The sequence below is a fragment of the Choloepus didactylus genome, chromosome 4 (assembly GCF_015220235.1).
Source record: "Choloepus didactylus isolate mChoDid1 chromosome 4, mChoDid1.pri, whole genome shotgun sequence".
NCBI lineage: Eukaryota > Metazoa > Chordata > Mammalia > Pilosa > Megalonychidae > Choloepus > Choloepus didactylus.
Window position 1 is genome coordinate 106,333,262 of NC_051310.1, and position 16,708 is coordinate 106,349,969.

General features: G+C 35.0%; 1 protein-coding gene across 1 annotated transcript in view; it reads left to right on the plus strand.

The window, feature by feature from the left end:
* MYO9A (myosin IXA) overlaps window positions 1-16,708 on the plus strand; it is a 434,300-nt gene that overhangs the window by 126,115 nt on the left and 291,477 nt on the right. Inside the window, 2 exon segments of the mRNA XM_037833522.1 lie at window positions 1,611-1,705; window positions 8,329-8,391. Of these exon segments, the coding sequence (XP_037689450.1) occupies window positions 1,611-1,705; window positions 8,329-8,391 (158 nt within the window).

Here is a 16,708-nt window from a genome sequence, read left to right on the forward strand (position 1 = left end):
TTTATAGCTCACAGATGGGTTAATGAAGTATTTAAGAGCATGGGCTGTTCCCATTACTTAGGTATAGTGGAGCCCACATATGCATGAGGGATGCTTCTGGTGTTTCCAGTTGCTACTGCTACTGAAGACTAATTTCGTTCTTAATATTTAATAAAATATAACCTTACAGAAATTTAAATGCATGTATAATGGGCACATCAGTGGTTCTCATATTTTAGGTTGCATCTCAACCACTTTGAAGGAGTTGTTAAAACAGATTGCTGGGCCCTTTCTTCAGAGTTCTGATTCAGTAGGTCTTTGTGGGGTCTAAGAATTTGCATTTGAAACAAGTTTTTAGGTAATGCTGATGTTGCTAGTCTTGATCAGCAGTGGTTTTAGAACTCCTGGAGTAGAAATGCAATTGTTGAGGCATCAGCTAAGTTTGCCTCTTCAGTCTGCCTTGTGTGTGTATGCACACACTCACTCATGCTTGTTCCTCTCTATTTATAGAGTTGGAGGGCATACGATTCCCAGGAGATCATTATGGCAGCAGAATAAAGCTCTCTGTCTTTAGTATGGAAATCACTTTTCTTTTCTACTTTGTTTCTTCAAGTATACTGTGAACAGGTTATGCTAAGATAGTGGCTATTTTAAAATTTAGTCAATTTTATTGAGATATAACTTACAGTAAAATGTTCCCATTTAAAATGTACAGCTCAGCTGAGTATTTTTTTTTTGTTGTTTGTATTTTTAATGCAGTATTATTGAGGTATAGTCGCACACCATACAGACTACCTGAAATTTACAGTCAATCGCTGGCTCACTGCTGAGTTTTGACAAATGTTTTCACCTGTGTAATCAACATCATCTAATCAAGCTATGGAATATTTTCATCACCCCAGATAGTTTCCTTGTGGCCCATAGTAGATGGTTCCCACTCCCACCCCCATTTCCAGGCAACCTCTGATTAGCTTCCTGTTACTCTAGTTTTGTGTTTTCTAGAATTTCATATAAATGGAATTTTATACACACACACACACACACACACAGACACACACACAGTGTTGTGTCTCATTTTTTCCACTGAGCATAAAGGTTGAGATTTCTCAGTATTGGTGTCTTTACCAGTAGTTTATCTTTATTGCTGTGTAATATTCCATTTTATGGTAATATACCTTGGATAACAATTTAGGAAGCTTATAGGTTTTATTCTAATTTTAATGAGTACTGTTGGCTTTGCTTTTATAGGTGTAGTATTTTATGTAACGAAACTTCATTTTTAATATTCTAAAATTGTAATTAATTTGGTATTCTTCTCCCAGTCCTTGTCATTTCTGCTTTGCAGTATTATTTTTTACATAGAAGTATGACTACATATTAGGAAATTTTGGTAACTCTGAAATGTGATAGAGAAATATGCACATCATTGAGCATTAATCTTTTGAAATTCAGATTTATTTCGCTAAATAGCATAAATAAAAATTACTTGGTGTTATTTTAAGTATTCATCACTCTTTAAATTTTTGCCTGACCATGAATTTGAATCTATAGATATCAGTGAATTGTTTTTCTACAGGGTTTTCCATATGTTCTTTTTGAATGAAATTAATGAGAAGTGTTTATTTTGACAGGCCTTTGGAAATGCAAAGACAGCTCATAATAATAATTCAAGTCGTTTTGGCAAGTTTATTCAAGTAAATTACCAGGAAACAGGCACTGTTCTTGGGTAAGTACTGTTTATTTCGGGGCTTTGGAACATCTTTATGTTTTTATAATTGCTCCATCATAAGCCGTGGACTCTTTATTTGCTTCTTACTGAGTGTAGTGCCATTGATGTATATGTATTAAAAATTTTTCCTCTCAACTTTTTTATATTTTGTAAAAGTTCAAACCTTAGGAAAGTTGTAACAATAGTGTGACATTTGTACACTCTTAACCTAGATATACTAATTGTCAATAGTTTGCTACATTTGCTTCATCTCTCTCTCTGTGTTATGCATCATTCATTTTTTTCTGAAATTTTTTCATGTAAATTGGACATATAGGTTAACATTGACCCCTAATTACTCTAATTCCAGGAGCATCTCATTCTCCTACCTAACTGTAATACTGTTAATATACTCAAGAAATTTAATTTTGTTGCAGTGATATTTTTTATACAGCCCACGGTCAGAATTAATCTGGTTGTGTCAGCAATATTCTTAATAGTTTTTTTCCCCACAAAATCAAGGATCCTGTCAAGGATCACATGGTACTTGTTTTGTTTTTGTCTCTTTAGCATTCTCTCACTGCTTTTGTTGCCTTTTTTTTTTCTCTCCTTGTCTTTACATTGACACTTTTTAATAGTGCAGATCATTTATCTTCTAGAATGATCCCCAGTCTATATTTGTTTCGTGATTACCTAATGTTTAAAATCAGGATAAAGGTTGCTGGCAAGAATACAACATAGCTGATGTTCCAGTAAATAATATGAGGAGACATCTAATGTCAGTTTGTTCAGTTTTTGGTGATGGTAAGTTTGATCACTTGGTTAACATGTGGTATTCTCCAGATTTCTCCCATTTTAATGTTCCCCATTTTCTGTTGTAATTAAAAAGTAATTTTGTAAGATGATACTTAGAGATATTGTAAATTCCTGTTCTCCACAGCCTTTTACCCTCTGGTTTCAGCATCCATTGTTGTTCCTTGCCAGAAACAGTTATCAAGTTGGTGGTCCCAAAATGGTTATTTTCTAATTCTGTCTTTGCGTCTTAATTTACTGGCTAGTGTTTTTCTGTAAAAAAGATATTTCCCTCCCCTTCCCTCTTCCTTTCCTTTTTATTTTATTTTTTCTAATAACATTAGGGATCCACAGTTCTTTTTTTATTTAATGTGTTATGATCTTTTTCCATTTTTTCTTTTGAGGCTCAAATTGTAGAACCTTTAAGGTAGAAGTCCCTTTAAACTTTCCTGTCTTTTTGAAATGTCTCCATCAATCTTTGGTGTACTTCCTTGCCTTCTATCACAAATTGCTCCATGCTTATCTTATATTTTTCCTGCCTCAGACTTAGAATCTGCCATTTTGCTAAGGAGCTTTGTTGTTTCTTGTTTTTGTTTTCATTTTGCTCTTTTATTTGTATTTAGAAACTGAGATCTAGCAGCTTGGTGTGTTGTTTATTTGGGTGTTATTGCTTCCAAGCCCTTTTGGTGGAAAGAACTAGGAAATATATATAAATAAAATTGAGTCCATACCAATATCTAATTTAAATCCATTTCCACAGCTTCTTCCTCCAAGTCTAGTTCCCGTTATCAGCATGTTTACTCATTGGCTCTATAGGATAGTAGACACAAAATGTCTTCAAAACTGCCGTACCAACACTGTTACCAATTACGAATTTACTAGGTGAAATTTTTCCCTTCTTACCTCCACTTCCCTCTCCTCCTCTCCCCTCTCTTTCTCTCTTTCTTTCTCTCCTTTTCTCTCTTTCTTTCAACATTTCTTGCTGTCCTTAGAATATGTCAACTAAGAATGTATAGTGAGAGCACTGGGTTCAGATTATAGTATTAATTTGTTATACAGTTAGGTTTGTTTGTTTCTTTTTGTATCCAATTTTAGGGCTTGCTTTATTCCATCAATTTTTATTTAATTTTATATTTTGAGCATGCAAAACATGGTTTAAAAGTCAAAACTGTAGAAAGAGGTTTTCTTAGAGAAGTCTCACTGTTACCCCTGCCTCGTCTTCATCCCTACCCACCATTTAATAAATAAAAAAAAGAATAAGTACATATTAATTTTTCTCCTTCTTACATAAAATGTAGCATATTATATAGACTCTTTTGCCCCTTGCGTTTTTTAAACTTAAAAATATGTCTTGGAAATCGCTCAAATCCCTTTCTTGAGATATATATATATATATATATATATATATATATATATATATATATATATTTTTTTTTTTTTTTTTTTTTAAACAGTTGCATAGCCCTCCGTTGTGTGGCTGTGTCAGAATTTATTTATTCTGTTATCTGTGGATGGGCATTTTATGTTTCCAATATTTTCCTATTTCAAATAATACTGCAGTGAATATCCTTACATGTGTTATTTTATATGTACAGAGGTATATCTTTAGGATAAATTCTTAGGAAATGTGATAGCATTGTTAAAGGGTAAATCCATATATAGTTTTGTGTACTGTTGTACAATTTCCCAAGTAAGGGTTGTACCATTTTTCACTCCCACCAGCTCTGCATGAGAATACCTTGTTTTCTCGTAATTTTGTCAACAGAGAATGTGTTGTTAAGCTTTTGACTTTCTTTGCCAGTCTGATAAATGAGAAATGCTAATTCAGTTTTCTTTTTATGAAAACTGAGCATTTTTTTAATCTTTTAATTTTGCCTAGTTCCCCGCTTCCCTCCCTCTGTTCTTCCCTCCCTCCTTCCAGTTTTCTAGAAATTCTTCTATTTTTATTTTTTTCAGGTGTTCTTCAGAACTAACTTGTCCAGCTCCAGAAAAAAAAAAAACCTTATTGGTATTTTTATTGGAATAATGTTAAATTTTTATATTTACTTGAGGATAAATGACAACTTTGTGCTTTGTAGGAGTATATTTTGTTTTAATTTTTTGTTGCCATTATAAATGTGATTTTCTCTTGCATTACATTTTCTAATTCCTTATTGTTTGTATATATGAAGGCTATTGATTTTTATATTAATTTTATATTTTGTTACCTTACTGAATTATTTTATTGTTTATATTAGTTTTATTATTGTTTACCTTACATTTTCTAGGTATATTATGATATAGGCAAAGAACCATTATTTTGCTCCTCCTTTTTCTGATTATTTTCTATCTTGTCTGATTCCATACTTTGAATACAATGATAGTATTGGTTGAGATAAAGGGTATTCTTGCCTTGTTTCTGATCTTAATGTGAATGCCTCTGCTTTTCTTCCATTAAGTAAAATACTTGCTGTAGTGCATTTTATCCTGTTAAGCAATAATACATCAATTTTTATTTTGAGTATTTTTCCAGTACTCGGTTTTGAATTTTATTAAATGTCTTTTTGGCATCTATGTAGATAATAATGTTTTCACCATGAGATCTATTAATCTGAATTATTTTAATTGTTTTCCTAATATTAATTCACCTTTCATTCCTGGAAAAAGAATCCCCCTTGGTCAATACAGGCACACCCACATAATACTTGCATTCTTACATACATATATACGTATCATACATAAACAAACACGTATATCTGTATACACATACATATAAAGTGGTTGTTTATATTTGCTAGTTTTTATGATTTTTCCATCTATATTAATGAGTGAGATTGCTCTGTACTTTTCTTTTTTATGCTGTTTTAATCAGGTTTAAGTCTCATTTACTTCTGCACTTAAATTTTTTAATTGACCAAAACTACTTATATTGTGCTCTGAAACAAGCTAAAAAGTAAAAAAGAAGCAGGATAAATCCCTCTGAATGGCAAGTTTCATAGCTCATTTCTTTCCTGATTCTGGAGAATTATCAGTTGCAAAGGTATAATGGGTACTTTTACTCATGGTAATGAAGCCAAGTTGTCATGCTGCTCTTTCTTAATATTTATGATTGTGCTGTAGGAGGGTTTTTAATAACAGATAAAGTTGTATATAACACTTTATAATTTACAAAAAAAGTATATGGTTCATTGATTCTCAGGACAATTTTGTGAGTTAGGAGTAGCAGATGATTATTTTTCTGTTGTTATGAATGAAATTCAAACTCTCACATGTTAAATGCATTACTAAAAAGGTTAAATTTTCACATCAACAAACATCTTTATCTTCATTAGAAATGTTATTAAACAATTTTATCTCTTTAACTTTTTAATTTTATGGTTCATTAAGCAAAAATTTATGGAATTCATTTTGAGTACTGAACACTGTGCTAAGTGTTAAGGATTTAAAAAGATGTAGACATATTCCCTAACATTATAGTTCTTATGGTCTTTCTTCGAAGACAGATATTTATATAGCATAAATTAGAGTATTAGATAAGTGTAATGTTTGAAGTTTATATGTGGAAGGCTACACAAAACAGGATAATTTTTATGTTGGGTCTTAAAAATTTGCCAAGCAGAAAAAGTAGCAAATTACATTATCAGCAGATGAATTGGCAATAGCAAATGAATGGTGCCATGACAAGAGCTTGGTGTACTTGAGGAGGTAAGTTCAATGGCTATAAAACGTGGGGGTAGTGATCACTTGGTGTCAGATTGTGCATAAAGTTCTCATGCTTGTAATTCATCCTGTGTACGCTGGTTAGCAGATTTTAAAAAGAAATTATTATGAAAAATGTCAAACATACACAAAAGTAAAGAGAGTAGTACTAGGAAATCCCACTTATATTCAACAAGCATCAAATTTTGTAATATTTGCTTCATCTTTCCCCCTTTTTTTTTCCTATGCTGATGTATTTTAAAAAGCAGTTCCAGAGAGACGCAATATCAATTCACTCCTGTAAGCTTCATTATTGGGAGTAAGTTCAAAGTAGGGGAATACATGATTAGATCTATTTTATAGGATTATAGCTCTTGTAGTAATATAGCACATAGAAAAGAGAGATGGCTGGGAAGTGAGAACTTAAAGGAGAAAGACAATTCAGTTTTAGTTGACTTAAATACTCCTCTCTCAGTAATAATCAAATGAGTGCTGAGAAAATCAGCAAGGTTATGAAAGAACTAAATGATACTATCAATTACCGGATCTAATTAACATTTGTATTTCTTGGTATAGTTGAAGGATGGAGCCTTTGTTGTTAAAGTAGACCTGGATTCAAATTTAGTGTTTATTAGCTGCATAATCTTAGTATCTTTGAGCATCAATTTCTGCACTTGTAAAATAGGGTCTGTAATATCTGCCATACAAGGTGATTGTGAGAATTTAACATATTAGTTCATTTTGGTTCCCTTTCTTCTTATTTTAGACAGACAAAAGCCGGTTTGAGCAGTTTAGTCTAGAGGTGATAATGGTAGTTCAGAAGAAGTGATGAATTTTAATTGCTGGTGTTAGTAGTAATGGCTGCAGAATTGTAAGGATTCTGTATATTTGTGCTTCATTTTAATGAATGAATGGAATTTGTTGGACTGAGATGTGAATACATTAGAGAATTAGAAGTGGAAGGAAAAGTATGAGTAATGTAGTTAGGGATGAATGCCATGCTTGAAGGAACAGTATGTATTTAGGAGTGACTGAGGTAAAGAATGTGTCATGGGAGGAAAATGGGGGAAATAAAGCTCAAGAGTCAGATTTTGATCCCAGAGAGGTCGGTGTGAAGTAATTTAGATCTAGTAGTCTAAGGCTTTTAAATTTCAGAACCCCTTTTTCCCCATGAGATCTTAACTGATTCCTGCAGTTTGGGTAAGAGTTATTGAAGACCTTAAGGGTACGTCTGGATAAAGTGAAGTAACATTTCAGAGATAGAATTAATATGTTTTAGTTCCTTATTATTTTCAGCACCATTTTCTGGCCCATAATACATTTGCCTTTCTTGATGAAGTCTTATCTACCTACCTCATTCTCTAGCCATACTTAACTATTGTCGATCCCTGAAGCTGGTGTGTACCCTTCTTCCTTCATGCCTTTGCATAAAGGCAGTTCTCCTTGCCTTCTTCTAGTTAATGCTTCAGGTTTCAGATTCATTCACTCAGTGACTCACCTACCAGATACATTTAATGAATGTTTACTCTCTGAGGTGCTCACCTTCTATTGGATACTATTTTGGATCCAATCTCAAGTTTCTCTTGCAATACATCCATAATATCCTGGTTCTATAATAATCCTTCTATTAACTCAGTATTGTAGCTGCTAGTTTACCTCTCTTAGTTTCTTCCACTAGTTTATAACCATCTTGGCAACAGGTAACGTATCATTTATTTCCATATTCACTGTTCCTAGCACAGTGCCTAAATAAAGAATGCATATTGAGCAAATCAGTAGGCAGTGAATAGATTCCAGGGTGTTGCAATACTCTAAATATGTAAAGAAAGCAAAGTATGTCTTCGAGCCTTATTTAGTAGTCTGGCCAAAACATAGTGTGTGGAAAATGTGTGGTACTATATGAGCCTGAAAAGAATGTAAAGTCTATCTTGTATGCCATACTTTGGACTTCTGAATTTAATTTTCTTTAATGAAAGCAAAAGAAAAAAGAAAACAGAAAGTCTTAAGAGGTTTTGAATTTAACATGGATAGTACTCATAGCAACCATAACACAATTATTATGGTAAATATACTGAAATGACCTGGGTAAATAGTGTCATTTGTAGTTTTGCATCTTTCTGTCTAATATTAAGCTTTCTCATTTATAACAACCATTTTTATTTTTCTTCTAGTGCCTATGTTGAAAAATATCTGCTGGAGAAGTCCAGACTCGTTTATCAAGAGCACAATGAACGGTACATATTTTTATTTACATAATTAGATCAAGTTAAACATTTGTGTCATACAGATTGACTTGTAGGCTCTTTGTGTATTATGACCCTTAAATCAGTTTACACCATGAATAGCTTTTATTGTAATTGCCATTTCCTGTTCTGGGCAGAATACTGTGGTTTTTCCAAGAGCTGCTAGAAGATTTTTTTTGATTATACAGAACTATGCCCTTACTGAGTTCTAGTCAAACTGTCAGAACAGGAAAAAAAGTTTCTTAGGTAATCCCATTGCTCTTTGTGATCCTCTTTTCCTTTGCCTTGGTCTTTTCTTCCATTTCCTAGTGTTCTTTCTCTAATTTGAGAAACGTTTTTAATAAAATTCTATAATTCCTTTAATATTTGAGGTATATGGAACTTTAGAGATGAGAGATGTCACATTTTACAGATGAAGAAACCAAATATGCTACATTGAGACACAGTGGATCTCAGCCAGGGTTTAAAGCTAAATAGACCTTAAGTTTAAATCCTAGGTATGCCTTGGGCATCTCATTTAAATTCTCTGCTTCTTAGCTATTTTTTCCCATTTTATAGATAGCAAACTATATTCTCGAGTTGTTTAGAAGATTAAATGAGATAATATTCATAAAATACTTAGTGTGGTCCTTTTAATAAAAGCTTAGCATTTGAAACCTAACATTATTATAGTCTTACAAGGTTAGAAGTAAAATTAAAGTTCTTTTGTTAATTTCCTCTGACTAGCAGAAATAAGAGGAGATCTGAGTTAGAGGTATTTCAGAAACCAAGGGAAGAGAGTTTCAGGAGGAGAATAACTTCATAAAGATTTCTGGAGCTGTCAAGTGCTGCTGTTAGAAGGTTATTAGTAATTTCTTCTAATACAGTTTTAATGGACTGGTGGGGATATAAACCTGATTTCCCTGGTTTTGAACAATGGATGCGAGGTGAAGATCCAGAGCTTATAAACTGGTTCTCTGTTACCTGACTGGATTTGATTTGCAGATGTATATATGATCCTTATTATATTTTGCTGGATTGGGTTTGCTAGTATTTTGTAGAGGATTTTTGTGTCTATATTCATGAGGGATAATATCCTGTAGGTTTCTTTTCTTTGTGATGTCTTTGGTTTTGGTATCCAGGCAATCCTTGCTTCATAGAATGAGCTGGAAGAGTTTCTTTCTACTTTTATTTTTTGGAAGAGTTTGTCAAGGATTAGAGGTACTTCATTTTGAAATGTTTAGTAGACTTCCTCAGTGAAGTCATTTGGTCCTGGGTTTTCTTTATGGGAAATTTTTGATTAGTGATTCAATTAATTTACTTGTTATAAGTTCTGGCTTGTTAAAGCTGCCTTATGCAAAATACCAGAAATGGATTGGCTTTTATAAAGGGGATCTATTACATTACAAATTTACAGTTTTAAGGCCATCAAAGTGTCCCAACTAAGGCATCAAGAGAATACCTTCACTGAAGAAAGGCTGATAGCATCTGGAACACCTGTGTCAGCTGGGAAGGCACATGGCTGGCATCCGCTGGTCCCTTGCTCCCAGGTTGCATTTCAAAATGGCTTTCTCCAAAGTGTTTCTGGGATTTTGTCTCTCTTCTCTCTCTCAGCTCCTGTACATCTTTGCTTGTCCTCCCAGGGTGTTTCTCTCTAAGCATTTGGGGGTCTTCTCTTAGCTTCTCTGGGGCAAACTCTGGGCTTCATCTCTTAGCTTAGCATCTCCAAATGTCTTTCTGTCTGCATCTCCAAATGTCTGGGTCTGTGTCAGTTCTTAGTTTCTCCCGGGGGCATACTCTGGATTATGTATCTTCTCTCCAAAGCGTTTCCCTCAGTTTCACTGAGCTCCTTCTCTCCATGAGCTCTCTTAAAGGACTCCAGTAAACTAATCAAAACCCACCCTGCATGGGTGAGATCATATCTCCATGGAAACAACTTAATCAAAAGATGCCACCCACAGTAAGTCTGTACCCACAAGATTGGATTAAAAGAATTTGACTTTCCTGGGGTCAATAACAGTCTCAGACTGGCACATAAGTCTTCAGATTTTCTATTTCTGCTGTAGTTAGATTTGGTAGTTTGTATCCTTGTAGGAATTTGGCTATTTCATCTAGATTATTGAATATTTTGGTCAAAGATTCTCCATAATTATAATCCTTATTATTTCTGTAAGGTTGGTATTAATGTTCCCTTTTCATTCCTGAATTTGTCTTCTCCCTCCCCCTCACACCCCTTAGTCAGTTTAGCTAAATGTTTGTGAATTTTGTTGATCAGTTCTAAGCACCAATTTTTGGTTTTTTGACCCCTACCTTTTTTTTTTTATTTTCTATTTCATTTATTTCCACCCCTGTTGTTTATTAATTCTTTACTTCTGCTTGCTTTGGATTTTGTCTCCCCTCCTCCCCGTTCTAGTTTGCTAATGCTGCCAGAATGCAAAACACCAGAAATGGATTGGCTTTTATAAAAGTGGTTTATTTGGTTACACAGTTGCAGTCTTAAGACCATAAAGTGTCCAAGGTAACACATCAGCAGTCGGGTACCTTCAATCGAGGATGGCCAGTGGTGTCTGGAAAACCTCTGTTAGCCGGGAAGGCACATGGCTGGCGTCTGCTCCAAAGTTCTGGTTTCAAAATGGCTTTCTCCCAGGATGTCCCTCTCTAGGCTGCAGTTCCTCAAAAATGTCACTCTTGGTTATACTTGGGGTATTTGTCCTCTCTCAGCTTCTCCGGAGCAAAAGGCTGCTTTCAGCGGCCGTCTTCAAACTCTGTCTCTTATCTGCAGCTCCTGTGCTTTCTTCAGAGTATCCCTCTGGGCTGTAGCAAGCTCACTCCTTCTGTCTGATCTTATGCAGTGCGCCAGTAATTTAATTCAGACCCACCTAGTGGGCAGGCCAATACCTCCATCGAAATTATCCAATCAGAGTCATCACCCACAGTTGGGTGGGGCGCATCTCCATGGAAACACTCAAAGAATTACAATCTAATTAACACTGATAGGTCTGCCCACACAAGATTACATCAAAGATAGTGGCGTTTGAGGTGACATAATACACTCAAACTGGCATCCCCCCCACCCCATATTCTTACTGTGAAGCGTTAAGTTATTGATTTGATATCTTCTTTTGTAATACAGGCGTTTACTATATAAAGTTCCCTGTAACCGTTGCTTTACTATTTCATGTAAGTTTTGGTATGTTTGAATTTTTGTTTTCATTCATCACATCCTATTTTCTAAACTCCATTATGATTTCTGTTTTGATCCATTGATAATTTAGTAATGTGTTGTTGAATTTCATATACTTGTGAATTTCTCTAATGTATTTCTCTTATTGATTTCCAATTTCATTCTTTTTTTTTCTTCGTTTTATTGAGATATATTCACATACCATGCAGTCATACAAAACAAATCATACATTCGATTGTTCACAGTACCATTACATAGTTGTACATTCATCACCTAAATCAATCCCTGACACCTTCATTAGCACACACACACAAATAACAATAATAATAATTAAAGTGAAAAAGAGCAATTGAAGTAAAAAAGAACACTGGGTACCTTTGTCTGTTTGTTTGTTTCCTTCCCCTATTTTTCTACTCATCCATCCATAAACTAGACAAAGTGGAGTGTGGTCCTTATGGCTTTCCCAATCCCACTGTCACCCCTCATAAACTACATTTTTATACAAGTGTCTTCGAGATTCATGGTTTCTGGGTTGTAGTTTGATAGTTTCAGGTATCCACCACCAGCTACCCCAATTCTTTAGAACCTAAAAAGGGTTGTCTAAATTGTGCCTAAGAGTGCCCACCAGAGTGACCTCTTGGCTCCTTTTGGAATCTCTCTGCCACTGAAGCTTATTTCATTTCCTTTCACATCCCCCTTTTGGTCAAGAAGATGTTCTCCGTCCCACGATGCCAGGTCTACATTCCTCCCCGGGAGTCATATTCCACGTTGCCAGGGAGATTCACTCCCCTGGGTGTCTGATCCCATGTAGGGGGGAGGGCAGTGATTTCACCTTTCAAGTTGGCTTAGCTAGAGAGAGAGGGCCACATCTGAGCAACAAAGAGGCATTTGGGAGGAGGCTCTTAGGCACAATTATAGGGAGGCCTAGCCTCTCCTTTACAGCAACCGTCTTCCCAAGGGTAAAACCTATGGTAGAGGGCTCAACCCATCAAACCACCAGTCCCCTATGTCTGTGGTCATGTTAGCAACCATCGAGGTGGGGTAGGCCAATACCCCTGCATTCTCCACAGGCTCCTCAAGGGGGCACTACATACTTTTTTCCTTGTTTTTTTTTTTTTTTTAACTTTTTTTTTCTTTTTTAAATCAACTGTATGAAAAAAAAAATTAAAAAAAAAAACAAAACACAACATACAATTAAAGAACATTTCAAAGAGACCATAACAAGGAAGTAAGAAAAAGACAACTAACCTAAGATAACTGCTTAACTTCCAACATGTTCCTACTTTACCCCAAGAAAGTTACCTAATATGGGAACATTTCTGTGAACTTGTTCCTACTATATCCATCAGAAATTAACAGACCATAGTCATTCCTGGGCATCCCCAGAACATTAAATAGCTTATCTGTTCTTCTTGGATTATTGTTCCCCCTTCTTTAATTGCTCTCTATTGCTAGTTCCCGTACATTCTACATTATAAACCATTTGTTTTACATTTTTCAAAGTTCACATTAGTGGTAGCATATAATATTTCTCTTTTTGTGCCTGGCTTATTTCGCTCAGCATTATGTCTTCAAGGTTCATCCATGTTGTCATATGTTTCACAAGATCGTTCCTTCTTACTGCCGTGTAGTATTCCATCATGTGTATATACCACAGTTTATTTATCCACTCATCTGCTGAAGGAAATTTGGGTTGTTTCCATCTCTTGGCAATTGTGAATAATGCTGCTGTGAACATTGGCGTGCAGATATCTGTTCGTGTCACTGCTTTCCGATCTTTCGGGTATATACTGAGAAGTGCAATCGCTGGATCGAATAGTAACTCTATATCTAGTTTTCTAAGGAACTGCCAGACTGACTTCCAGAGTGGCTGAACCATTATACAGTCCCACCAACAATGAATAAGAGTTCCAATTTCTCCACATCCCCTCCAGCATTTCTAGTTTCCTGTTTGTTTAATGGCAGCCATTCTAATCGGTGTTAGATGGTATCTCATTGTGGTCTTAATTTGCATCTCTCTAATAGCTAGTGAAGCTGAACATTTTTTCATGTGTTTCTTGGCCATTTGTATTTCCTCTTCAGAGAACTGTCTTTTCATATCTTTTGCCCATTTTATAATTGGGCTGTCTGTACTACTGTCATTGAGTTGTAGGATTTCTTTATATATGCAAGATATCAGTCTTTTGTCAGATACATGGTTTCCAAAAATTTTTTCCCATTGAGTTGGCTGCCTCTTTACCTTTTTGAGAAATTCCTTTGAGGTGCAGAAACTTCTAAGCTTGAGGAGTTCCCATTTATCTATTTTTTCTTTTGTTGCTTGTGCTTTGGGTGTAAAGTCTAGGAAGTGGCCGTCTAATACAAGGTCTTGAAGATGTTTTCCTACATTATCTTCTAGGAGTTTTATGGTACTTTCTTTATATTGAGATCTTTGGTCCATTTTGAGTTAATTTTTGTGTAGGGTGTGAGGTAGGGGGTCCTCTTTCATTCTTTTGGATATGGATATCCAACTCTCCCAGCCCCATTTGTTGAAAAGACCGTTATGACTCAGTTCAGTGACTTTGGGGGCCTTATCAAAGATCAGTCGGCCATAGATCTGAGGGTCTATCTCTGAATTCTCAATTCGATTCCATTGATCTATATGTCTATCTTTGTGCCAGTACCATGCTGTTTTGACAACTGTGGCTTTATAATAAGCTTCAAAGTCAGGGAGTGTAAGTCCTCCCACTTCATTTTTCTTTTTTAGAGTGTCTTTAGCAATTCGAGGCATCTTCCCTTTCCAAATAAATTTGATAAGTGGCTTTTCCAAATCTGCAAAGTAGGTTGTTGGAATTTTGATTGGGATTGCATTGAATCTGTAGATGAGTTTGGGTAGAATTGACATCTTAATGACATTTAGCCTTCCTATCCATGAACATGGAATAATTTTCCATCTTTTAAGGTCCCCTTCTATTTCTTTTAGTAGAGTTATGTAGTTTTCTCTGTATAGGTCTTTTACATCTTTGGTTAAGTTTATTCCTAGGTACTTGATTTTTTTAGTTGCTATTGAAAATGGTATCTTTTTCTTGAGTGTCTCTTCAGTTTGTTCATTTCTAGCATATAGAAACATTACTGACTTATGTGCATTAATCTTGTATCCCGCTACTTTGCTAAATTTATTAGCTCTAGTAGCTGTATCGTCGATTTCTCAGGGTTTTCTAGATATAAGATCATATCATCTGCAAACAATGACAGTTTTACTTCTTCTTTTCCAATTTGGATGCCTTTTATTTCTTTGTCTTGCCGGATTGCCCTGGCTAGCACTTCCAGCACAATGTTGAATAGCAGTGGTGACAGCGGGCATCCTTGTGTTGTTCCTGATCTTAGAGGGAAGGCTTTCAGTGTCTCCCCATTGAGTACTATGCTGGCTGTGGGTTTTTCATATATGCTCTTTATCATGTTGAGGAAGTTTCCTTCAATTCCTACCTTTTGAAGTGTTTTTATCAAAAAGGGATGTTGGATTTTGTCAAATGCTTTTTCAGCATCTATTGAGATGATCAATTGATTTTTCCCTTTTGAATTGTTAATGTGTTGTAATACATTGATTGTTTTTCTTATGTTGAACCATCCTTGCATGCCTGGAATGAACCCCACTTGGTCATGGTGTATGATTTTTTTAATGTGTCTTTGGATTCGATTTGCAAGTATTTTGTTGAGGATTTTTGCATCTATATTCATGAGGGAGATTGGCCGGTAGTTTTCCTTTTTTGTAGCATCTTTGCCTGGTTTTGGTATTAGATTGATGTTAGCTTCATAAAATGAGTTAGGTTGTGTTCCATTTTCTTCAATGTTTTGAAAGAGTTTGAGTAAGATTGGTGTCAGTTCTTTCTGGAAAGTTTGGTAGAATTCCCCTGTGAAGCCATCTGGCCCTGGGCATTTATTTGTGGGAAGGTTTTTGATGACTGATTGGATCTCTTTGCTTGTGATGGGTTGATTGAGGTCTGCTGTTTCTTCTCTGGTCAGTCTAGGTTGTTCATATGTTTCCAGGAAATTGTCCATTTCTTCTACATTATCCAGTTTGTTGCCATACAGTTGTTCATAATATCCTCTTATAATTTTTTTAATTTCTTCAGGATCTGCAGTTATGTCACCTTTTTCATTCATTATTTTGTTCATATGAGTCTTCTCTCTTTTTGAATTTGTCAGTCTAGCTAGGGGCTTGTCAATCTTGTTGATCTTCTCAAAGAACCAACTTTTGGTGTTTTTTATCCTCTCTATTGTTTTTTTGTTTTCTATGTCATTTATTTCTGCTTTAATCCTTGTTATTTATTTTCTTCTATTTGGTTTAGGATTGGTTTGCTGTTCATTTTCTAGCTTCTTCAGTTGATCCATTAGTTCTTTGATTTTGGCTCTTTCTTCCTTTTTAATATATGCGTTTAGTGCTATAAATTTCCCCCTGAGCACTGCTTTTGCTGCATCCCTTAGGTTTTGGTATGTTGTGTTCTCATTTTCATTCGTCTCTATAGATTTAGCAATTTCTTTTGCTATTTCTTCTTTAACCCACTGATTGTTTAGGAGTGTGTTGTTTAACCTCCAGGTATTTGTGAATTTTCTAAATCTCTGATGGTTATTGACTTCTAATTGTATTCCATTGTGGTCAGAGAATGTGCTTTGAATAATTTCAATCTTTTTAAATTTATTGAGGCTTGTTTTATGTCCCAGCATATGATGTATTCTGGAGAAAGTTCCATGAGCACTAGAAAAGTATGTGTATCCTGGTGATTTGGAATGTAATGTTCTGTATATGTCTGTTAAATCTAATTCATTTATCAGATTGTTTAGGTTTTCAATTTCCTTGTTAGTTTTCTGTGTGGTTGATCTATGTATAGGAGAGAGTGATATGTTGAAGTCTCCCACAATTATTGTGGAAACATCAATTGCTTCCTTTAGTTTTGCCAGTGTTTCTCTCACGTATTTTGTGGCACCTTGATTGGGTGCATAGACATTTATGATTGTTATTTCTTCTTGTTGAATTGGCCCTTTTATTAGTATGTAGTGGCCTTCTTTGTCTCTCAAAACATCCCTGCATTTAAAGTCTATTTTATCTGAGATTAATATTGCTACACCTGCTTTCTTTTGGCTGTAGCTTGCATGAAATATTTTTTTCCT